Genomic DNA, 26392 nt, shown 5'->3' with positions numbered 1-26392 from the left:
GAATTTTTTAAACTCTTGCTTAGAATAGAAATTTCCTTTAAAATATCAACTTTTATAACTATCTTTGTACTAATCTTTGTCTTAATAGCATACTAAATCTACAGAATCCATTCTTTATAGAAAAAATTTCAAGAATCAAATTCATTTGTCTGATGTCATAACACCATGCATGTGTGCTCAGTCACTTCAGTCGGGCCCAACTCTGTGCAACCCTATGGACTGTAGCCTGCCACGCTCCTCTGTCCATGGGATTCTCCAGGCAAGAATACTGGAGTGGGCTGCCATGCCCTCCTCAAGAGGATCTTTCCAATCCAGGGATCAAGCCCATGTCTCCAACATTGGCAGGCAGGTTCTTTACCACTAATGCCACCTGGGAAGCCCATCATAACACCAGTGGTTTTTAATCCTGACTCCATATGAAAGTCATCAAAGAATTCTTAACACTGATGCCTTGGCCCTAACCTCAAGAGATTCTGGCGATCGAATATAGCAAGGGGGCCTGAACTGATAGCTGATACCTTTTTAAAGATCCCCAAGTGATGATACAGTGAGGATCACTGATATAGGCCAGGTCCTTAGGACTTTTACCTAGTACCTGGAATGTTCAGATTGACTAATTATAGAGACAGCGAAAAAAAAAAAAAACAGTATAAGACAATGCATGATCAGTTATCCACTTGTACTTTAGTTGTGACAGATATGGACATTCTGGAAAGAGAAAAATTAATAGCAAAAATGGAAAAAATTGGATTAGATTGTTGTTGATTATATGCTGATTAAACGAGAAAGGTTGACTTGCGGGGGCTGGTGAATAAATGTGTGGTCTGGGCCCTTTGTCCTACTGAGTTCTTGGAATGTTATACTGTGCTTCTCAGCTATCACTCAGAGCATGTAAACAGTCTTCTGTTATAAATCTCCCATAAATATAAATATAAACAAGATTCTTTTATAAATCTCCTCGAAGAGGTGGGATTATGGCAGACACCAAAATGAATGAGCTGGACAACAGAGGACAGTTTGGCAATAGCTCCTGAGTCCTGGGCCTGGAAGACCTTTGCAGGGAAATAAAGAGGGTGGATTTCACCGTAGACTAGGAGCAAACATATGCAAGATGTCCCCAGGAGTCTGTGAAGGCAGCTTCAGAAAGAGAAACAAGGAAGTCTGTTATCACCTTTTAGTAACATAGCTGAAAGCCTTGTAGTTAAGTAGTTAGATAAATTGGACTTTCAGTCAACTCACATTAAGGCCCTTCCAGAATGGCATTTGATTTATCTGATAGTGTGTCTGGCCTCCCATAGAAATGTCAGAGGTGGGACCAAGTAATTATATTAACACAGAGGGCATTTATTTGGTGTCACATCATATGGTCTCAATATTAGCTCTTTATCTACACAAGATGGCCAGATGTTAAATACCAGGGACTAAATAGGTAATCTTAATTACTTATTAACTGAAGAATATAATAGAATTGAGGAAAAACTTTCTTCTAGTATTTTTAACCAAAGATTAAAAGTATGAGAATCAAAGAAGTTCTACTCAAATAAATCTAATATTTTGTAAACATAAGTATTAGTACACAGTTTAACCTGCTTCAGAATTTGATACTGTCTCACGGCAGTGGCAGCCCACTCCAGTACTCTTGCCTGGAAAATCCCATGGACAGAGGAGCCTGGTAGGCTGCAGTCCATGGGGTCGTTAAGAGTCTGACATGACTGAGCGACTTCACTTTCACTTTTCACTTTCATGCATTGGAGAAGGAAATGGCAACCCACTCCGGTGTTCTTGTCTGGAGAATCCCAGGGGCAGGGGAGCCTGGTGGGCTGCCGTCTATGGGGTCGCACAGAGTCGGAAACGACTGAAGCAACTTAGCAGCAGCAGCAGCAAGGTCAGAAGGTTTCCTTAAAGTCAAGAATGAAGGAATTCACATGCTGTACTGTTTTCCCATGAAAAACAAATATTCTATTTTATTCCTGCATGGAGGGATGAATAAGCAGACTATACATCTAAGCAATGGTGGACCCAAAGTGTGCTGGGTCAAGACACCTGTTCTGTATTTGATATTGAGGACAATTTGGACCATGATGAAGAAGGAGGAAAAGAGACGGCTCCGAAAAGGGTTCCTTGGCACTTTCAAAAGTGACTTTAGTGTAACCACTGGGCCCCACATCCTAGAACCTTGAGGCAATCAACCATGATAGCAAGTAGAGGAAAATCACACATCTTCATTTTTCCATTAGGCAACAATTTCAACTATTCAACTTATCAAGAACAGCTGACAAAAAGCACGAGATTATCTTATTTAATACGTTTCTTGTTTTCCTACTTCTTTCTTTTAAAGCGACCAGTGAGAATATTCACAGGTAGACTGAAGGAGATGGAGGAGGGAGAGAATGATAACAATGCCCCTGACTGATTGTCTTCTACATAATTGAAAATTAATTAAGTGCGTCATATTGAAATAGAAAAATATTCAGTTAGGAGCCAGGAGACTTAGATTCTAATTGGGTTTTTTTAGTCACTGGAAAAGAATCTGATGCTAGGAGGGATTGGGGGTAGGAGGAGACGGGGACGGCAGAGAATGAGATGGCTGGATGGCATCACCGACTCGATGCACATGAGTTTGAGTGAACTCCGGGAGTTGGTGATGGACAGGAAGGCCTGGCGTGCAAATTCATGGGGTCGCAAAGAGTAGGACACGACTGAGCGACTGAACTTAACTGAGTCAACAGCAACAGTTAAAACAATAATTACAATTACAAATGATTGAGCTTGTATTATGTCAGGTTCTGTACTATGCACTGTACATAAATTGGTATTTCAGTACATGAATGACACTCACCTAAAGTCAATATTGTTACATCCATTCAACAGATGTGGAGAGTAAGGCTTAAACTTCCTTGAGGTTTCACAATAGAAAACAGGACCTCAGTTTTCTTGTCTGAGAAGAGAGGGGATTTGTGGGAGGGTTGTTTTTTCATTTAAAAACATGCTTACTTATCACCTACTTATGCCAAGTGTTCTGCGGAGTTCCATAGCTGTGATTGAACAAGCGAGCCGTGGCCCTGTCTGCAGAGCGCCCTCTACTGGGCTGAAACATCTTCAGGGCCCTCCCAACTCTGTAATCAGCATTTCTGCTCTGGATTTCTATCCAGTGGTTGAAGTGTATGTGTATCAACTCGGGCTGATCTTTTCTCACATGTCCGTATGTGTCTGCAGGTGGTGGGCAGGGGAGTGGGAAGCATGTTCTGCAACATGTGGGCCCCATGGAGAGAAGAAGCGAACGGTGCTGTGCATCCAGACCATGGGCTCGGATGAGCAGGCTCTCCCCCCTCAAGACTGCCAGCATCTGCTGAAGCCCAAGACCCTCGTGTCCTGCAACAGAGACATCCTGTGTCCATCAGACTGGACAGTGGGCAACTGGAGTGAGGTGAGCCCAGGGGTTAAAAGGGACACCGGGGTTATTCGTGCTTCATCAGCCCTCTCACCCATCCTCCTCATTAACCAATCCAAGGTGACCGGGGCTGAGGTGCACAGTGGCCTGTTTTCTGCATTTCCTACCTCCCAGTATCCTATCTTGATTGTTTTCCATTCATACAAGATCTTCTCTCATCTGATCAGATATCCACCTGCCTGGAATGACCTGGATCTTACATACTCAGGCTCACGACAGCTAATTGAAAAATCTTCAGGATTTTTTGCTGGTCCGTTGTTAAACCACTGGGAGCAAATCAAGGCTCTCCCACCTACCCCAAAAGCTGGCTTGCCAAACATTTACCGGAACTTATGTTTCAGACTAAAGAAGAGTCACTCTAACTGGAATGATAGGCAGTGTACTTGCCACTTGGAGAAGCCTCTCAAATCATCCATCTATTCAGACCTGATGAAGGTTTGGGACATTTACTATTAAGTCACATAAATTCAAATAGTGTTGCATTTCCCCACGGTTAATCTGATCTGATTCTCCAAGTATGATTAGAAATCCATAGGCTAGGAGATCATGAAATACCTCCAGGCTTTAATTTTCTTTGGGTCACCAGGAGACCTAGAACTGTCAGGACTTTTGCTACCAGAGTCTGTAGTAGAAGTAGACCTCTGCTTTCTCCAAGGGTGCTGGAGTCTCCAGGGGCCTTGCTCTGCTTCCCTTTGTGTCTTTCAGCCAGTGACCTAAGGAATGACGAGAAAATAAATGACTTTGTAAAAACCAATAGGCCAGAATATATTGATGGTTGTTGACTTCTTATGAGCTTCCTTGGGAAGCCACATGGTTTCCATAATAATGCTACTATTGACCAGAGTATCTTAGAATTCCTCTTAGACTCACCGTCAGAGAAATGGAAAATATTTGATTCAGGAGAATGCCCCAGGAAGTTGATTAGAATTAAGTTTGGTGGATAAAGGAGTAATCTGATCCATTTGGATAAGACCTTTGTGTTTAAAATGATTCTTGATTATAAGTAATGCTATTGCTTTTCATCGCTTATAAAGTACTATCTAAAGAAGAATTCAGCTGTGCTGAATTAGGTATATGTCCACATATATTCACTGTTTTTTAGATTTACTTCTCATTTAGGTCCCCATGGAGTGCTGAGTAGAGTTCCCTGTGTTGTACAGTAGGTCCTTATTAGTTATCTATTTTATGCATAGCAGTGTATATGTCAATCCCAGTCTCCTAACTCATCCCACCCCACTTCCCCCTTGGTAATCATAAGTTTGCTTTCTACATCTGTGATTCTGTTTCTGCTTTGCAAATAAACTCGTCTGTATCATTTTTGTAGATCCGCATACAAGCGGTACCACTTGATATCTGTTTCTCTCTTTCTGACTTACTTCACTCCGCATGACAGTCTCCAGGTCAGCCCACAGCTCGGCAGATGGCATTATTTCATTCCTTTTTATGTCTGAGTAATATTCCATTGTATATATGTACCATATCTTCTTTATCTATTCCTCTGTTGATGGACATATAGGTTGCTTCCATGTCCCAGCTATTATAAATAGTGCTGCAGTGAACACTGGGGGTGCATGCACCCTTTTGAATTCTGGTTTTCTCTGGATATATGCCTGAGAATGGAATTGCTGGGTTGTATGGAAGTTCTATTTTTAGTTTTTTAAGGAATTTCTATACTGTTCTTCATAGTAGCTGTTTATTTTGTTATTATTTGCTTAAAATTGGTGTTTATCCACCAATTTACATCCCCACTAACACTTTAAAAGGGTTCCCTTTTCTCTACACCTTCTCCAGCATTTATTCTTTATAGATTTTTTGATGGTAGCCATTCTAACCTGTGTTAGGTAACACCTCATTGAGGTTTTGATTCATATTTCTCTAAGAATTAGTGATTTTGAGCATCTTTTCATGTGTTTTTTGGCCATCTATATGTCTTCTTTGGAGAAACATTTATTTAGGTTTTTAGATTCTCTTTTTTTCTTAATTGAGATGCATGAGTTGTTTGTATATTTCGGAAATTAATCCCTTGTCAGTTGCTTCATTTGCAAATATTTTCTCCCATTCTGAAGATTGCCTTTTCATTATGTTTATGGTTTCTTTTGCTGTGCAAAAGTTTTTAAGTTTAATTAGATCCCATTTGTTTATTTATGTTTTTATTTTCATTACTCTAGGAGGTGGATCAGAAAAGATCTTGCTATGATTTATGTCAGAAAGTATTCTGCCTATAATTTTCTCTGAGAGTTTTATAGTATCTAGTCTTACATTTATGTCTTTAATCCATTTTGAGTTTATTTTTGTGTATGGTATTAGGGAGTGTTCTAATTTCATTATTTCACAGGTAGCTGTCTAGTTTTCCCAGACCTACTTATTGAAGAGACTGTCTTTTCTCCATTGTATATTCTTGCCTCCTTTGTCATAGATTAAGTGACCACAGGTACATGGGTTTATCTCTGGACATTCTGTTCAGTTCCATTGACCTATATTTATGATTTTGTGCCAGTACCATACTGTTTTGATGACTGTAGCTTTGTAGTATAGTCTGAAGTCAGGGACCTGAGTTGGAAGAATGCTATGATGTACCATCCAGACACATTTTCAGAAGTAAAGGGTTTATATTCAGCTGTTGGGACAACTCTGAAGGGCTATCCCGGTTCCAGAGCTTCTCTTGAGACTGGCTAAACCTATTATCAGGCCTGCATCATGGCACTATCTCCCCTAGGCTGTATCCTGTTTTCTTCCCCTCTTTCTGACAGGAGTTGATTTCCAGAGTACTTCCTAATAAAAGCCATGCTAGCTAAACACATCAGAGTCTGTCTCCTTGAGAACTTACCCTATAACACTGAGTTAGACTCAAGGATCTTCTAGCAGTCTTAAGCAACTTAGTTTTTAGGAGACTGTTTCTAATATGACTTCTGCAGGGCAGCCATGATTCCTGATTCCCATAAGATGTGCCTCTTCTAAAATCTTTTCTCAGCCCCACTGCTCTTAGAGACCAGGTTCTGGGCAGCACAACTAATTCCAGACTCTACCTGCTGGTAGAGATGAGGCCCAGAGGATATTGCCTGACTTGGGTAGGATTAACCCAAGAACTTTTCAGGCTAATTGACGATGAATTCTCATCATGGATGTTTGAACTGGGAATAGAGATTTAAGATGAAATTCACTTTTTTGTTCCAAGGCAGTGTTTCTCTCTCTCTCTTTTTTTTTTCCCCCAATGGGCTTCCCTGGTGGCTCAGACAGTAAAGAATCTGCCTGCAATGCAGAAGACCTGGGTTCGATCCCTGGGTCAGAAAGATCCCCTGGAGAAGGAAATGGCTCCTTAAGTGCCTTTTTAGAGGCTCTTTCCTAATTGTTTTCCTCCATCATGACTTTATTTTCAAGGAGGGAAGTGGTTTGTGTGTGTGTGTGTGTGTTGAGATATAATTCACATACCATAAAATTCACCCATTGAAAGTGTACAAACAAATGACCTTTAGTATATTTGCAGAGTTATACAGTCATTACCACAGTAATTTAAGAATGTTTTCATCAACTCCTAAATAAACCCTGCATGCATTAATCATCATCCCAGATCCCTGCCTTCATGCCTTCATTCCCCAGCCCTAACAACCGTTAATCCACTTTGTATTTCCAGAGATCTGCCTTTCTGAACATTTCATATGAAAGAATTATATAATACATAATCATAGGACAGATATACGCTGTATTTGTTTATGTACTATGTACATATCTGTGCTTTATACATAAAGAGGGAGAGGTTTTTAACTCACTCCACCCCAGAACCAGTCTTCATTGCCCCCACTGAGAATGAATGATCTTATGTGACAGTTTCTACGCAGAATTTTCCTGACCAGCTACAGATATCAAAACTGTTCAGTGACAATATATGATTATTAAAAAAAAAAGAATTCAAAATTTTGTGTAAGCAAAATTTATCTGAAGGTAACTATTTGAAAGCAGAAAACTCTCATTTGAATACAACAATTTTGATAACTGCATTTCCAAAACTATTTCATTAGCTCAAAGTCACAATTTAGGTTTATTTAGCTTCTGCATGCGTGCTTGAAAAGTCACTTCAGTCATGTCCAACTCTGCGACACTATGGACTGTAGCCTGCCAGGCTCCTCTATCGATAGGATTCTCTAAGCAAGACTACTGAAGTGGGTCGCCATGCCCTCCTCCAGGGGATCTTCCTAATCCAGGGACTGAACCCTCATCTTTATGTCTCCTGTACCACTTTACCATTTGTACCCCCTGGGAGGCCTTATTTAGCTTTTAATTCTGTACATAATATTCTCAGGAGCAGCTGGGTGGAAATAAAAAAAGATATAGTTCCTTTATTGTAACAACTGCTAATCAAATGGGAGAGCTTGGACCCCCCAAAAAAGAAAGACAAAGGTGTAGATGCAAAGAAAACATCTACAACCTAATACAGGCGTGGTGCTGGTATTGCACTGATTCATGTGAACACATCAATAACAGGCCAGAGTATTCCCCTGCTGTTCCTGGGAAGGTATAATCACAGCCTGTGGCTGGCCTGACCTATTAGTCCACTGCCAACCTCGATTGCTGTAAATTACAGTGTTGTCAAAATAAGGCTGAATGGGGTATTGTGACTGGTCCATTAAAACTGTTTACCAAAAGTGTGTTGGCTGCATCCAAAGCAGTTAATAATTCTTGTCATGTAGAATTTACTAATTGCCAGAATCTTCATGCTTTTTCAAGGGACCACAGTTACATATTTGGCTGAGCAGTCTTTTTCATTGTGTTTCTGTTTCTGGGGAGCAAAACGATGTGCCTCACTGGACAACAAGGGACTGAAATGTTGGCACAAAGTGACAAGTGCTCGAGTCTGTTGTTCTGAATAGAGGCCACTGCATAGTGTAGTGATGGCAGATGTGGGATCCAGTGTCCAGTTGCACTGAGAGGCTGAGCTGCTGCCTTCATTTAGAGATGTTGTCAGGAGAGGTGCTTTTAGTTCAGTCAGCATCAGAATATTCACCGAGTGGCTCTTCCTTTTTTCCCCTCTGCTGTCTTGCTAATGTCTGTACATCAGTCGGTTCAGTTCAGTTCAGTCGCTCAGTTGTGTCCGACTCTCTGCGACCCCATGAATCACAGCACGCCAGGCCTCCCTGTCCATCACCAACTCCCGGAGTTCACTCAAACTCATGTCCACAGAGTCGGTGATGCCATCCAGCCATCTCATCCTCTGTCGTCCCCTTCTCCTCCCGCCCACAACCTTTCCCAGCTTCAGACTCTTTTCCAATGAGTCAACTTGTCGCATGAGGTGGCCAAAGTATTGGAGTTTCAGATTTAGCATCAATCCTTCCAATGAACACCCAGGATTGATCCCCTTTAGAATGGACTGGTTGGATCTCCTTGCAGTCCAAGGGGCTCTCAAGAGTCTTCTCCAGCACCACAGTTCAAAAGCATCAATTCTTCGGCGATCAGCTTTCTTCACAGTCCAACTCTCAATGTCTGTACATATTAGCCCTCTAATGAGCTTTGCTGAAGCATGAATGTCTTTGACATTCTATACTGGGAAATGTTTTAAGAGATGATACAGTGCTTAAAAAAGAAGTCAGTCAATAAACTTAGAAATTATAAAATCAAGAAAGGAGTAATTTTTCCTTCAATCGCACCCAACTGATTAAGAAAAATAGGTACTTATTTTCAAATAAAGGGCCACAAATTAGGAAAAGAAAAAAGGATGATATAGTGACTCCTGCTACACATAGTATTTATGGTCCAGATTTTGTCTTGAGATCAACTGTGATGCTTTTAGAAGCCTGTAGAATGACCAAGGTAAGAAGCAGAAGAGGCAAATCCATGAGATGCCCTTCCTGTCAAGAGACCACTGAGGGTCGGGTGGGCTTATCTGTGCCGGGCTGGACCTCTGCTCCCTGACCCAGGAGATGTCAGAAGAATGAGGTCTCTCCCTTCCCAGGGAGAGTCAGTGGCTGCCCCCAAAGACAGCTTTCCTGCGCCCTGTGACCAGCCCCTTCCCCTCTAAGTTCATATTCTAGACACCAGACTCCTGCCCCCAATCTCAGAAATCAAGAATCTTATTCTGGTTTTGCCCAGCCTACTTTCTGGGCTTGGAGGGTCCAGAAGGGGTTCTCTATTGTAAATGAAGATAAGTATCAAAGTTTCCGTGGCTCCCACTAGATACCCCACTTCAGTGCCATGCCTTTTGAGAGGTGGTCGGTCTAGTGGTGAAGAGCATGCACCTCCCTCTACCAGGTCCAAATCCTGGCTTTGCCACTTAACAGATGTGTGAATTTAATCCCCCTGTGGTTACTTTTATTTTCCTGTGACTTGTTTCCTCCATCTCTAAAATGAGGATAACATCAGTGCTTAGACTCTAGGGAAGTTATGAGGATGAATGAGCTAATATTCCTAAAATTCTCATAAGAAGAATACCTGGCACATAATAAGCTCTATAGCTATAATCATCTTTTAGTAAAGTGGATAGATGGAAATAATAAGAATGTCATCCATCTTTTGTTGGCTGCTTTCCACTCTATTTAAATATCTCATTTAATTCTTGAACTCTATGAGTTTGATTTTAGTTCATTAATTCCCATATTTCTCCCAGCAGTTAGACTAATAGATATCCCGGGATAGTAATTTTCCTAGGTTTTCCAGCCTTGGCAAGCTCTAACTGAGCTAGTGTTAAGCCTCTCTCAACCTTTGCTCATTTAGAAAGACAGGATTATCATAAAGTTTGATGATAATCCACGTGAGCCCTTCACATAGTGCCTAGCAAATAGTAAAGTGAAAGAGAAAGTCGCTCAGTTGTGTCCGACTCTTTGCGACCCCATGGACTATACGGTCCATGGAATTCTCCAGGCCGGAATACTGGAGTAGTTAGCTTTTCCCTTCTCCAGGGGATCGTCCCAACCCAGGGATCGAACCCAGGTCTCCTGCACTGCAGGAGGATTCTTTACCAACTGAGCCACCAGGGAAGCCCAAGAATACTGGAGCATTCACTAAACGGGAACTTTATTATCAGGCAAGAAGACAAGGGTCTGTTTTCCACGTTACTCTTTTCAAGCCTTGTCCAGTCAGTGACACCCAAGTTCCCTGACAGAATTGATCTGTGGCCCTTGCATTTTCTTTAAAATAAAAAAAAAATTTATTGGAGTATAGTTGATTTACAGTGTTATGCTAGTGTCTACTGTATGGCAAAGTGAATCAGTTGTACATATACATATATCAACTGTTTTTAAGATTCTTTTTCAAATAGGCCATTACAGAGTAATGTTCTGAGTAGAGTTCTCAGTGCTATGGCAACCCACTCCAGTATTCTTGCCTGGAAAAGCCCATGCACAGAGCAGCTTGGTGGACTACAATCCATAAGTTGCACAGTCAGACATGACTAAGCACACACACATACACAGCAGTGCTTATATATCAATCCCAGGCTCCCAATTTACCCCTCTCAACCCTTGCCCCTGGCAGCCATGTTTGTTTTCTACATCTGTGACTCTATTTCTGTTTTGTAAGTTTATCTGTACCCAGTTCACTCAGTATGACAATCTCTGCATCCATCCATGTTGCTGCAAATGGCATTCCCTCATTCTTTTTATGATATTCCACTGTATATATGTACCCTAACTTCTTTTCCCCTTCCTCTGTTAATAAACATGTCCTGGCTACTGTAAATAGTGCTGCAGTGAACATGGGGGTGCATATATCTTTTTGAATTACGGCTTTCTCTGGGTATATGCCAAGGAATGGTTGCTGGGTCATATGGCAGTTCTTATAGCAAAAAACCAAATAATCCTGTTTTTAAAAGTGGGCAGAAAATCTAAATAGACATTTCTCCAAAGAAGACATATAGACATGAAAAAATGCTCAACATCACTAATTATTAGAGAAATGCAAATCAAAACTACAATAAGGTATCCTCTCACACAGGTCAGAATAGCCACCATCAAAAAGTCTACAAATAATAAATGCTGGAGAGGGTGTGGAGAAAAGGGAATCCTCTACGCTGTAGGGGGAACGTGTATTGGCCCCTGCATCTTCATCTAACTCCCTCTCTGAGCTCTGAGTCCTTTTATGCCGGGGCACATGGCTTAGCGCCTGTAAGGTTTTCATGTACCCACAAAAGTGTTTAAAACCTGAAAAACAAAACTACTGTGTTGCTCCAATAAAGCAAAGGACACTGCAAAATCAGAAATCAATATTTAATTGCATATTAAAAACAAATGATTATCAAGCATTTAGTATGTATATTAAACACCTTTGTAGGTATTACCAGGCTTACCAGGTGACTCAGTGGTAAAGAATCCACCTCCCAATACAGGAGACCCAGGAGATGCAGGTTTGATCCCTGGGTCAGGAAGATCCCCTAGAGGGGGAAATGGCCACCCACTCTAGTATTCTTGCCTGGAAAATCCCATGGACAGAGGAGCCTGGTGAGCTATAGCCCAAGGGGTCGCAAAGAGTCAAACACGACTGAGCACACAGTGGCCTTATTAGCCCCATTTCACTAGTGAAGAGAGGCATAGAGATGTTTAGAAACTTGTCCAAAGTCACACAGCCTTTAAGCAATGGAGCCAGGATTTGACTGCTGGCAACAGAGATTTTACTCTGAACTCTCGCATAAAGCATCTCAAACATCTGCAAAATGTAACAACATGACAGCTCTCAGTGTTCATAAAAAATGTATTCTGTTTAGGAAACAATTAGTAGACTGGCTTTTCTCACTTTGCTGGAATTTCAGACTACGTGTAATGATTGCAGAGAAATCAGAGCCACTCATAAATGAGTGGTCCTCACCAAATATTTTCAAAAGCAAAAGAATAAAAAGTTTTTCAAATTGTTTTTACAGAAAAAGATTATATGTCACTTGAGACTAGGGATGGTTTTTATTATATTGGATGGGCCTTAGGGTAGAGCCTTAAAAGCAGACATACTCAGGGTCTGCAGAGATCTTTAATCTACTCTCTTTGTGCCTGACCAAATCACACAAACAAGCAAATGAATACAAAAATTAATTAGCCCAGCTCCTGAGAATCTATTAAGTGCAAAGCTGTTCACATGGGTTTTGGCTTCCACATGTGACCAGATAGACTAAATGTTTCACAATCAAGCTGTCTTGGCTCTTCAAACAGAAGGCACTGCAGCACATGCCCATGGCTTATCTGTTGCTAAATGAAAACAGGCACACAAAACTCATGTGAAGAGCCACAAGAGTTCCTGAAAACTGCAGGGAGACTGCACGGAAAGTGAGTAGACATGGCTGCGTCAGTTACTCTCAGTATTCCCCAGTTTCATTCAAGGTCCCAGACAGTCATGTGAGACTGGACACCTGACGCTTTAGCCTTGACCTCCTGCTCTTTCAGCATGTCACCTCTGCAAGTGCCAGCATCTCAGTTCTCCCCAGATGCCAACAGCCAATGCTTTGCCAGGTTTCCTGGAGAACACATGTGAGCACCCTTGTCTGAAACAGCTACTCGAAGAAAACCAGTTGGGGGTCATACTGATTCTCCACAGTGCTGCATATTTGCTTGCTCGGGCTGCCTTCACAAAGTACCACAAACTGGGCACCTTAAACAATAGAAATGTACTGTCTCACCAATTTTGTAATGTTGACTGAAAAAATGCACAGCCTCAAAGTCAAGAGTTATGTTTTATTTGTTGCACAAAAGGGAGGCATTAAGCCTGAGATGCAACCTCTCAGATAGCTCTGAGGGACTGTACCAAAGAGATAAGGGAGGAGCCAGAGTATAGAGGTTTCTCAGGTGGCACTGGTGGTAAAGAACCCACTTGCCAACACAGGGGACATAAGAGATATGGATTCAATCCCTGGGTCAGGGTGATCCCCTGGAGGAGGGCATGGCAACCCACTCCAGTATTCTTGCCTGGAAAATCTCATGGTGAACTACTGTCCATAGGGTCGCAAAGAGTTAGACATGACTGAAGTGACTTAGCACGCATAGCTGATTTACAGCGTTGCACAAAACAGAGAAGAGTCACAGATGTAGAAAACAAACTTGCCATTTAAGGGGGAGAGGCAGGGGAGGGGTAACTGGAAGCTTGGGATTGACATTGAGGTTTCTGAGACAAACACCAGGTGGTTGGAACTCACCTGGCCCCAGCGAGATATGAACTCACAACCCCTGGTTTACAAGACCAGTGCTCTAACCCCTGAGCTATAGGGACTCATATCTAGAGATTAACATTAATTAAAGAAAACCAGATATCTCAAGTTAATGAATTTAGCACTTTTCTATGTGTGAGAAGATGCAAGAGTCTGGGCTCTCTGAAATCATGCCTCTGATGTACATCTTAGCTATCTGGGTCAGGGCCCTGCTCTTCCCCTTCTTGAGTCCCCTCAGGGCTGGCTGGGTTTGACAACTGCAGCATCCTTTGTTTACCGCCGTGATGGGTAGCATTTTTCATTCCAAATAACTGGAAGTCTAAGAGTAAGGTGTCCACAGAGTTGATTCCTCCTGAGGATTCCCAGGTGGCGCTAGTGGTAAAGAACCCGCCTGCCAGTGCAGGAGATATCAGAGACGTGTGTTTGATCCCTGGGTCAGGAGGATCCCCTGTGGAGGGCACAGCAACCCACTCCAGTGTTCTTCCCTGGAAAATCCCATGGACAGAGGAGCCTGGCGGGCTACAGTCTGTGGGGTCTCAGAGTCAGAAGTGACTGAAGCAACTCAGCATGCACGCACATGAGGGCTGTGAGAGAGAAATTTTTCCATGCTTCTCTCCTGACCTCCGATGCTTTGCTCACAATCTCTGGTGTCTCTTGGCTTATAGAAGCATCACCATCACCTCTGCTTTCATCTTCATGTCGTGCTGTCTCTGTATGTGTGTCTCTGCATCCAGATTTACCCTTTTCATGAGGACAATGGTCATACTGGATTAGGGCCCACCCTAGTGACCTCGTTTTACCTTGATTTCCTGTGTAAAGACATCATCTCCAGATAAGACCACATTCTGAGGCACAAGGGAAGCGAGGGACCAGGAGTTAAGACTCTATCTTTTTTGGAGGGGACACAGTTCAACCTGTAATAGGTCTCTTACTTTCAAAATGATTTTAGTATGAGATTGGAAGGACTAATGGTGAAGCTGAAGCTCCAATACTTTGGCCACGTGATGGGAACGGCTGACTCATTGGAAAAGACTTTGATGCTGGGAAAGAAAGAGGGCAGGAGTAGAAGAGGATGACAGAGGATGAGATGGTTGGATGGCATCACCGACTCAATGGACATGAGTTTGAACGAACTCCAGGAGATAGTGAAAGACAGGGAAGCCTCACATGCTGCAGTGCATGGGGTCAGAGTTGGACATGATTGAGCGACTGAACAGCAACCAATCATTCATTTATCACTTCCTGAGACTATGTATTGGCTGTTTCCCTACTCATTCCTTTAACTCAGCCTCTCTGATAAACCCTAGCTGTGTTTTTGAATAAACTCTCTCTTAGCATGACAGCTCTGAGCCAATTGCAAGGCCCCTCCCGCACAGTGCCCCTCGGGTGGGTGTAGTTGACTAATTTAGCAGCAGACTTCTTTCTCAGTGGGCTCCCCCGGAGGCCATAATCTCAGAGTGATGGCAAGTGAGGGCAAGATAACTCCCAGGGAGGACATTCACAGATTGACAAACTGTTTGCCTGGTACAGAGTTCAATATTATAAGGCAAGGGCATAAGGTAATCATCGCAGAAACTGGCTTTGAAGATCCTGAAACTAGCAACTGAGATGAGTTCTAAGTGTGGCGCTGTGTCCTGCATTTATCTCATCTGAAGGGCTTGACAGCTCCTAAGGAGATAAATACAGTTGAAAGATGTACTGGGAAATGTGTGGGCTGAATACAAAACAGTACTACTTGTTCGCTGCGACTATGAGAAAAGGCACCTGAGTTTTTAGGCTCAGTATACACAGTAGACAGTTCACACTGATTGCCTCACTGGACATGATATGCCCCAGTGTGAAGGAATGGAAAGCATCCATTATTTGAAAGATACCATGTCTACTGGGTGAGGAGAGTGGATGGGTTTGAATGGTAGGTAAAGAAACATGTAAACTCCCCCGGTGTCTGTTCATGACGTTTTTGAGTTGCCAGTTGGGAATGGGGCCCATAGTTACCGATCATTTGCTTTTAGAAGAGAAGCTAAAAAACCTGGAGTTTTAATATGGAATCTTCTCACTTTAAAATGTTGCCTGCTAATTCGATATTTGCATTTTGTTATTTGCTTGTTTCTTTTGAGGTTGAGCAGACCAAAGAATACATGCCAGTGGGCCACAGGTACCTCTTAGGCTGCTACTTTAGTGTTTCTGTTCTAGAATAATCTTCTGTTTTGAAAGACCCAAATCTAATGTGTTTTAATTGAACAACCGTCTAGATAGCAATTATTTACTCCTGCTTTATTCTTTTAGGCTGAACAAATTCATAGTGAATAAGATTATTTAATACATATAATTTATAAAATTAGAAATAAAAACATATCTATTAGCCCTAGAAAACATAAATCCAAAAAAAAAAATCCAGCAATAAACCAATGGGAATATGTGTCTCCATGGTATTTTCTAGACTTGTGCCTGCGACCACCTTACTTATTCAGCTGCTCACTTTACAGCATCCTGCAGGAGAGGTCTTGTGTCACTCTGTGCTTCGGAAGGATGGTAGAAATTGGGGCGCCCCATGCCCTTTGCTGTTATTACTATTATTATTATCAGCATCTTTATTGTAACAGTGATAATAATACCTTCCAATTCCCAGTTTTCTCCTATATATTATGCACTATGTTAAGATTGTTGTCTTATATAATATATCCTCAGTCTTAAAAGGGTATTATTACTTTCAGTTTCTAGATAAGGAAGCTGAGCTCAGTCCCTACATCATGCCTGTAATTTATAATGGCATATCAGGTGCTATTTCTTACATATTTTATAACTTTTAAATTTCACACTTCATCATGGGGTGGAGGGCACACATGCATATACTTTTGGATTTTTAAAAATGCTGGTAAAGTTGTAGAATAAAGTCTGTGGGTATTAGCAATGTTGCAAATCAAAGTAAACCAAAAGAGGTTACAAACAGAGAAGAAAACAAAATCAGAGTTTCCTACTTTTAGCTATGTCTACTCTGACATTTCTTGGAATGAAAACGCAAGGCAGGGTACACCTGCTTGGTATTAGGGTTATTAGGGTCCTAATTTATGAAACAGTTCTCAAATTGGAGCCTGTCTGAGGCAGCCAGCATGGAAATATGTTCAGGCATACATTGAGGATTATTTACTTTGATACAGTTTTACAAAGTGGAGATTTGAAAACCCTGGGAGTTCAGATCAGAATGTAGCAAGTGGAGAAGTGACTCAGGATGACTAAAATGAATGCAGCATAAAGTCTCTTCATACACAAGAAAAGCAGAAACATTGCAGCAAGCCAGAAAAATAAATTCCCACAGCCTGCCCTTTCCAGGTTTTTTTTTTTAATTTTTATTTTTATTGGAGACTAATTATTTTACAATATTATATCCTTTCCAGGTTTTAAAATGAAGTGAGTCATAGAAGATGCTAGAAGAGACTATATTTCCTAGAAGAGACTATTGGTGGTCTCCATTTAGTTGGAAATAACTGTGCATTTCTTGCACAGTTCCCCCAAGTGTGAAAGTATTAGTTGCTCAGCCATGTCGGACTTTTTGCGACTCCATGAACTGGACTCCATGAACTGTAGCCCACCAGGCTCCAATGGCCATGGAATTTCCCAGGCAAGAATACTGGAGTAGGTTACCATTCCCTTCTCCAGAGGATCTTCCTGACTCAGGGATCAAACCCAGGTTTCCTGCATTATAGGCATATTCTTTACCATCTGAGCCACCAGGGAAGTGCAAAGATTAATACTATTATATCAAAACAGACTTGGAGGTTCAGTCTTCGAGCTGGTTGTTTGAGTGTTTGTTGACTTCTCAATCTCAGGTTCAGTTGTGTCTGATTCTGTGCGACCCCATGTACTGCAGCCCCCCAGGCTCTCTGTCCATGGGATTTCCCAGGCAAGGATACTAGAGTGGGTTGCCACGCCCTCCTCCAGGGGAATCTTCCCAACCCAGCGATTGAACCCTCATCTCTTATGTCTCCTGGATTGGCAGGTGTGTCCTTTACCACTAACGCCACCTGGGAAGCACTACAGCTTTATTGGCTGACCCAACTCTGCAGTTAAACATTCCCTGAGCAACACAGTCTTCTGTACTCACATGCATCTCCTGCTTTTCAAAGATGCTTATTTCAATAGAATTATCATATATCAATGAGTGATTATGCTGGATTGGAACAAAATTAAGGAGAAATTTATTTTGCAATACAGAGGAACTTGAAAGTAGGATTTGAGAAGTCAAGAAACTCAAAGTGAAAAATGCATAAGCTCCCAGGGAGAAGAATATTTCCATTCCTGATTATTTTCCAGGTAGAATAGTCACTTAATAAATATGTAGTAAGTGATTATTGTATCCCAAGAAGTATCCTGCAGTTGACTTATGAATAAAAGACAGTTTCTGCCTTTGGGTAACTGCAAAAATCAAAAGTTTGATCAAGTCAGTAAGTGAATTCAGTAGACAAATTGCTTGTCCACCATGCTGTGCTAGGTTTTTTTTTTTTCCTTTGGTGGATTGGGAGAGGCATGGAATTAATCCAATTTTTACTCTTCCACTGACTTGCAACCTTTCAAGTGGGTTCCTGAGTGTCAGCTTCCTCTCTTGTGAGAGATGGAATAATAATTCCAGTCTTGTAAATCTCACAGCTGTATAGATCTCACAGGGCTGATATTCACAGGGTATCACACAGAATAATGGCTGTGAAGCCCTTGGAAATCCAGGAAACATTATGTAATCCCCATCTTCAAGAAACCTATGTTAGGGTCAGAGAGGTAAGACAGACAAATGCGAACCAGCCAACGCAAATTCCTGGACAGTCCATGTTCGAGAACCAACTATTTGGTAGATACTTTAACCTATCATTGGAAAAGAAAGCCAAAAATGGAGCAGTTGGGTAAAAATGTGATTTGAAAAAAAGTATCGAGAAATCTAGTGTTATGTATTGATCACAACTACATACTATGTATGGTTTGGGCTCCCCAGGTGGTGCTAGTGGTAAAGAACCCACTGCCAATGCAGGAGATGTAAGAGATACACATTCTATCCCTGGGATAGGAAGATCCCGTGGAGGAGGGCATGGCAACCCACTCCAGTATTCTTGCCTGGGAAATCCCATGGACAGAGGAGCCTGCTGAACTATGGTCCATAGGGTTGCAAAGAGATCTTAACCATGAATCCTGAGAAGTGACTGTCCTGTTACGATTCCTTCAAAGGCAGTCTAGCCATCCATGCTTTGCATGCCCTGGAAGAGCACTAGGAGAGGCGCCTGCCACAACCTCCATGAATATATCAACACCATGTCCCAGGACTCCCCTAACTCTTTGGACAGGGTATCTCCCCACCTTTGATTAACTTCCCACCTTTAAATTTCATAGAAGGTCCTGGAGCTATATATGTGTGATGCATACACTGACTGTCTAGCTTTTAATCTGAGTCCATCTGACAACAAGCAAGAAAATGGAGCTTAGGATACCTAAGTGAGGCTGTGGGACTTTTATGATTATAAAGGGATAGGCTCATTATCATTAAATTAATAGATTCCAGAAAATACATAAACACTTTAATAGCACTGAAACCTTAGGGAAGATAATATTCCTATATCTTTTGAAAAATCAGGTAATTGTTTAAATCATTGCACTTTTTGCGGATCCGCTATCCAATAGTCCTGGCCCAGAGAGACTTCAGTTTTACCATGTCATGATTTGCATTTTCAGTTTGTGAAGGGTAGATTGTTAGTCCTGAGCCCCATCTGGTCTCCCCAAGATATGTATTTCTATGGGAAACTAAAATTGCACAGAAGCCAAATACAAAGATAGGAAATGATTTTAGCTGCACAGTTCAGTTTCTGCTGGGCCTGTCCTGCTGCTGCTGCTGCTAAGTCACTTCAGTCGTGTCCGACGCTGTGTGACCCCATAGACGGAAGCCCACCAGGCTCCCCCGTCCCTGGGATTCTCCAGGCAAGAACACTGGAGTGGGTTGCCATTTTCCTGATTAGCTGCAAATCATCGCATGAGAACCAACACATCTTTCCCACTAGACTAACAGCCATCTCTCTTTTCCAGTGCTCTGTTTCCTGTGGTGGTGGAGTACGGATTCGCAGTGTCACGTGTGCCAAGAACCACGATGAGCCCTGCGACATGACGAGGAAACCCAACAGCAGAGCTCTCTGTGGCCTCCAGCAGTGCCCATCTAGCCGGAGAATTCTAAAGCCCAACAGAGGCACAATTTTCAGTGGGAAAAAGCTACCAACACCTGACCCCTTCAAGCCTGTCCCTCCAACTACACCCAGTACTAGGATGCTGACTACACCCAGTCCCAGGGCGTTGACTACACCCACAGTGCCTGGGCCTCTGAGCACAAGCACTCCGACAGTTAACAGCCCTGATCCTACCACAGCGTCCAAAGAAGGAGACCTGGATGGGAAGCAGGGGCAGAATAGTTCAATCCAAACTGAACTGGACACCCAGTTCATTTCCACTGGAAGTACTTCCCAGCCCATCCTCACTTCTTGGTCTTTGAGCATCCAGCCAAATGAAGAGAATGTTTCCAATCCCGACACTGGTCCTACCTCAGAGGGAGACCTTATCATCACAACGACGAGTGGTTCTGACTTGTCAACTTCCAGCAATGCTGTGACTTGGCAGGTGACTTCGTTTTATAGTCCCTTGACCAAAGAGCCAGAAGTGGAGATTCATAGTGGCTCAGGGGAAGACAGTGAACCATCTGACAAAAAAAATGAGAACAACTCTGTGACATGGACCAAGATCAGAGTACCTGGAAATGATGCTCCAGGGGAAAGAAGTATTGAAATACCACTTGGACCTCCACCAACACCTTATCTTGGGGGGACATCTCTATGGCCACCCTTTAGCACAGTATCAGAAAGACTGGTACCCAGCCAAAGGCCCATTACTCTCAAAAACGGAGCATCCAGAGTTGAAGGGACGGTCACTGAAAAGCCAGCTAAAACTCCATTCTCTCTGGGAGGAGATCACCAGCCAGCATACTCCAAAAAACCAGTAAATCATCACCCCCTAGAACTTCCAAGCAACATGAATCTAACACAGAGTTCTGGTCCAGTCCTGACCAAGGAAGATGCAACAAGTCTGATGGCTGAGGGATTTCTGCTGAATGCCTCGGATTACAAGCAGCTCTCAATGGGACGCAGCCCTGCCTACTGGATTGTTGGAAACTGGAGTGAGGTAAGAGTTCTGTTTTTTACCCAGGCCTGATTATGGAATTAGCTAGGGGTGTTGCATTTCTGTGCTGATTTCCAAATGGACTTGAAAAAAGTGAAGCAATCAGGTCCGTGCCCTCACCTCCCTCTTCACCTAACTCCAAAAATGAAAGAAAAGAAAAGTCCAGGGAAAGAGAACAAATGTAGTGAGACAGAGTGAGAAGAACCTAGAACTAAGTCAGGAGACCTGAGTCAGCCAGTGTGTGACAGTGGAGAATTCAGTCTGCCTCTCTGAACCCGCTTTTGATCTACAGAACAGTGAAGCTAGTACAAATCACCTCTCCTCTCCATTGTCCCTTCCAGCTACAAACTGTAAGAATCTTATGATGAAGGACCAAAGAATCCATAGGATTCAAAGAATCCTATGGGAGGACCTGAGTTCACATTTCATTCAGAAAGCCATTGTTGAGAATCTGGTTTAAACCTATCAAGTAATCACAATCGGAATGGAAATCTAAAACAAACTTCTTTAAAAGAATTCTATGCTTTATCAACGATTTTTTTTTTTTTTTTGGACTCAGTGTTTGCTTGTATTAAAAAATTCTTTTGAAAAAAACTCTTTTTGACTCATAGATTAAGAAGAAAATAAACATAATGACAAAACATTGGTTCCTGTTTTCAGGCTTCAGGAATTTGGCTATTTGTTTCTCCATTTCTAGAACTAATTACATCCTTTGAAGCATCACAATCATTTCTCACCCATTTGCATTTTGAATGCACAGCCTTTGAACTTGTTCAAAATAAATTGACAACTCAAAAGAGAACTTTGTGGCAAAATAATCACATGTTCAAATCATTCAACAATTTTTATGACGATGCATGACTCATCTCCCTAGCTAAAAAGAAGTATTAGCAGCTAATGTAAAAATAACAATACATTTAATTTACAAAGCGTGTTAAATTCCAAACCACTTTCATATGTAGTCTCCTATTTTCTCCTTTTCATAGTCCTGGGGAGCAGGTAAGCTCTCCATTTATACCAATTTACAATTACAGAAACTAAGATTTTTAACAGTTAAGTGACTTGTCTATAGACATGTCAATTGGAAGATAAGCCTTCTAAATCTTTCCACTCTAATCCGCAGGCTCTGTAGTGAATTTTAGCAGCAGCTGACAAGTTCGCCATTTAAATTATGTTGTATGAATTAGTCAGCATCATTGGTCCTGAAATTGACTATACTGGCAAAGAATAGGTATATGCAACCTTTCAAAATTTTTTATTTGCATTCAAACTATGTTTTCACGTTGATCTATTTTGATTTCTAAAGTGAAATCATGTTCATTACATTTTCTGTCAATGGAGAATCATCTTATTATCTTCTTTTGCAAGTAAAGAATCCAGTTTCAGGAGGACAAAAAAGATTTCCAGGCTTAGAGTAATCCAATTTGTTCAGAAAAGGAGAGAAAGGAGTCTCATGATCCCTGACATTTTGGTCAGACTTCTTTCTGTTAACAAAGTCTAATTGGGCTCTTAATGATGAGGAAGACGTTGACAGTGAATACGTATGAAGTGTGTGCCGTGCTTTATAGAATGACTTTATGCTAATTCTCAGTACAGCCCAAGGAGATTGGTAATATGGCCCCCATTGCTGAGATGAGGAAGAGCTGAAAGGTGAAAGCTAGCCAGAATCACACACACACACGACAGGGATCGGAACCCAAGCAGACTTCATAGCCTATGATCCATTGCTTTACAACCAGAAACATCACCACTCTCTCTGCCTTCTGTTATATTCGTTTCTTCCTTGATCATGTGATCCATAAAAACAATGCCAGTTATGTGGTGACCCTGGGTAGACAGATGAGAAAATCACATGGTTCATAAGAAGGTGCTTTCAAATAACATTGAGGGTGTGTGGTTATTTTTGAGTTTGCAGGAGAAAATGGTCACTGAAGTGGATTCAGCCAGCCTGGATATTTGAAATAAAAATGTACTGTGTAGGTTTTATAAATGATATCATTTCACATAGTACCCTCAAAAGGTATTTTTCCTTTCAAAAACATGGGTCACCCCTAAAGAACTTAAATAGGCTTATTGTCCTCTATCCAATAAAACAGTCTGGTCTAAATCCAACAACAAAAAGAACAAGTTATGGAAACCGAGGCTACCTGTTAATTTGTAGGATTTTGTTAATTAGTCAATGGAGATGAAGTCTGAAAGCACTTTCTATTAAAGATACCATGAGCCTTGAGAAAAATACAAGGTAGGACAAACAGAGGGTGAAAGTCTAGATGAAAGGCATGTATATGGTATCAATATCAGAATAAGGTATGAATGACATATTGTACATAATGGCACAGGTACAATATGTGTATGTACTTAGAAGTCACACACAGATGCACATGTGAGAGGTAGGCTGTAGTTAACAAATAGAGCCAAACAAGTTATGGTTCACCAAAACAGAAGTTGATTTCTGACTCACACAATAATACATGGTAATGCCATGTCTGCAATGGTAGCAGTAGAGAATGAGGCTCTGACCCATGTAACAGATCTTTGAGACTCCAGTCTGACAATGGCTCTACCATCCTCCCATCTTCAAATTGGCCCTGGGGTCACCATCCTAGTCACAGTCAGGAAAGAAAAGAGCACAGAGGCTCGCCCATGGGAGGTTTTATGGACCAAACCTAGGAGGGGGCATTTATCACTTCTGCTCATGTTTATGTTATAGATTGAGTTTAGTTGGCAGGACCTCTGGGATATCCAAAGGATAACCAGCAGATGTTTGTGTATATTTATCTGAGGTTCTTGAGAGTGGTGAAAACTGGAGATGGCATTTGGTAGCCATGACCAATAGGGAGAAGTTCAAACCTTGGAAGTGGGCGAGGTCATCCAAGTACAGCCTATAGGCTACACACAGGAGTGGCCTAAGGATGGGACTCTGGAAAAAAAACAACATTTTAGGAAGCTGGCTGACAAAGAGATCCCATGTGAAAGACTAGTAAGGAACAGTCTACTAATTAAGACTTAAATCAAGAGGTGTGGTGCCATGGACATCAAGCAACGTGAGAACTGACAGTGGACCTAATGAATCTTACAATGAGCAAGTCATTGGTGACTTTTGGGGGAACATTGATAGTATTGAAATGGAAGGAGACACTAAAGTACAGCCCGAAGGAGAGACCCTTTCAGATGAAACAGTCCTCACATTAGGAGTGTTAATAAAGATGGACAGCTCTTCTCAGTTCACAGAATAATACATTACAAAAGTTTCATTAAAAAGTAGCTTTGGATGACCTAGAAATTAGCTTCCTTTCCCACCCTCTTATGTAAACATGTTTTAATGCTTTTGTCCTGAGGATATTTAATATATGTGATTTAACTGACAAGTGTTAATTGATCTAGTGAGAAGTTACTATATTAAAACAAAATAAACCTAAATAGAAGTACCTATCAACTCCAATGACTATTTAAACCCAGAGGTTAATTGAAACATTCTGATTATAGGCAATCAAGACACAAAGAATTAATTCTATCTCCTGTCATCCTTTGACTTTGACAGAAATAAACCGTCTTATTGAGTACATCCTAGCTCACCCAATATTTGGCAACCATGGTGGAGCTGTTGGGAACTATTAATTCTAGGCAGTTTGGCTAGAAAAAGGGAATTGGCCCAGACTGCAGAGGCTTTTAAAGCTACAAGTATATTATGAGACTAGAAGTCAACATTTGGCAGGAGTCCCCTACATGACTGGGCTTGGTGCCTGCTCCCTTTAAAAATCTTTTGAGACAAAATGTTTAATACACAGGACTGTCTGAGAGGATCAGGATTCAGAATGAAAACTTTGGGTTGTGAGTTCCCCACTGTCCCCTGATTTTTTATTCTACCCATCTCTGATGGTGTTTCTTTAGGATTGTCTCTCCCTAGAATGGTCTCATTGGCCATTCAGTCACTACACCTTAGGAAGCCCAGGATAACCATTGATACCAGGATTCCCTGTCCTACTAGAAAAAACCCGAACAGTGTTTTGGGTCTGTGTCTGTCCTCTCATCATGTCTGCCATCTCCTCTTTATGTCCTGTTTACCTGTTGTTTAGTTGCTCAGTCACGTACAACTCTTTGCAACCCCATGGACTGTAGCCTGCCAGGCTCCTCTGTTCATGGGATTCTCCAGGCAAGAATACTGGAGTGGAATGTTCATTGCAGCACTGTTTACAGTAGCTAGGACATAGAAGCAACCTAGATGTCCATCGTCAGACGAATGGATAAGGAAGTTGTAGTACGCATACACAATGGAATATTACTCAGCTATAAAAGAAAAAGACTGACTGTGTTTGAGTCAGTTCTAATAAGGTGGATGAAACTGGAGCCTATTATACAGAGTGAAGTAAGTCAGAAAGAGAAACACCAATACAGTATATTAACACATATATATGGAATTTAGAAAGATGGTAATGATGACCCTGTATGCAAGACAGCAAAAGAGACACAGATGTAAAGAACAGACTTTTGGACTCCATGGAAGAAGGAGAGGGTAAGATGATATGAGAGAATAGCATTGAAACATGTATATTACCATATGTTAAATAAATGACCAGTGCAAGTTCTATGCATGAAGCAGGGCACTCAAAGCTGGTGCTCTGGGACAACCCAGAGGGATGGGGTAGGGAGGGAAGTGGGAGAGGGTTCAGGATGGGGGGACACCTGTACACCCATGGCTGATTCATGTCAATGTATGGTGAAAGCCACCACAATATTGTAAAGTAATTAGCCTCCAATTAAAGTAATTAATTAAAAAAGAATACTGGAGTGGGTTGCCACTTCCTTCTCCAGGGGATCTTCCCAACCCAGGGATCGAACCCACGTCTCCTGCATTGAAGGCACTTTCTTTACCACTGAGCCACTAGGGAAGCCTCAATGAACAGGAAATAAAAACATCATGTCTGTCATCTCCTCTTTATTTCTTGCTCATTTAGGCCCCGTGGTTTCCAGTCTGCTGCTGGGTGGCATATAGAAAAAACAGGGATGCTTTGTTTATTACCGTGCTGGTGAAGGGGCTAATGCCAGCATCAGAGTCTAGGAGCCAGAGATCACGAGGGTCCTGTGGCATTTTGGGAAATGGTCAAGAATGGTGGACACTCAGTTGCTACTCTTGTTAGGACCCTTGCCCTTGCTCTTGCCCTGGCTGGTCTGGGTACTTACCATCTCTCCTCTGCCCAGTGCTTTCCACATATCATCACAAGCAATGTATTGCCATATTACTGCCATATTACTCTTCCGAAAGGAATTTTCTAATCATTCCGAACACCTAATCATAAATTGCTAATGTCTCTTCATTGCATATCAGATCATATAAAGTCCACTCTAATATCCAATAGCCTTCACATCCTTGAATAATTCAGCTTTCAACATACTATGTCCTTTGCCTTCACCCACCTGCTGCTGCTGCTGCGTCACTTCAGTCGTGTCCGACTCTGTGTGACCCCATAGACGGAAGCCCACCAGGCTCCCCCGTCCCTGGGATTCTCCAGGCAAGAACACTGGAGTGGGTTGCCATTTCCTTCTCCAATGTGTGAAAGTGAAAAGTGAAAGTGAAGTCGCTCAGTCGTGTCCGACCCTTAGCGACCCCATGGACTGCAGCCTACCAGGCTCCT

The 26392-nt window shown here is 41.9% G+C and overlaps 1 protein-coding gene and 1 non-coding gene across 2 annotated transcripts in view; one reads left to right on the top strand and one right to left on the bottom strand.

Annotated features, from left to right (window-relative positions):
• ADAMTS12 (ADAM metallopeptidase with thrombospondin type 1 motif 12) overlaps window positions 1-26392 on the top strand; it is a 391698-nt gene that overhangs the window by 319677 nt on the left and 45629 nt on the right. The window contains exons 18-19 of the mRNA XM_055422207.2: window positions 3217-3427; window positions 19623-20762. Coding sequence (XP_055278182.2) covers window positions 3217-3427; window positions 19623-20762 — 1351 coding nt within the window. The remainder of the gene's footprint in view (window positions 1-3216; window positions 3428-19622; window positions 20763-26392) is intronic.
• On the bottom strand, window positions 13552-13624 carry TRNAT-UGU (transfer RNA threonine (anticodon UGU)). The gene has a single exon. It is a non-coding gene; the product is annotated as a tRNA-Thr (tRNA).

The sequence above is a fragment of the Moschus berezovskii genome, chromosome 18, assembly GCF_049115385.1.
Source record: "Moschus berezovskii isolate FMDL1 chromosome 18, NW_MosBer_1.0, whole genome shotgun sequence".
Taxonomy (NCBI): domain Eukaryota; kingdom Metazoa; phylum Chordata; class Mammalia; order Artiodactyla; family Moschidae; genus Moschus; species Moschus berezovskii.
Note: the sequence above shows the minus strand (reverse complement) of the source record. Positions and strands in the feature narration are given on the sequence as shown.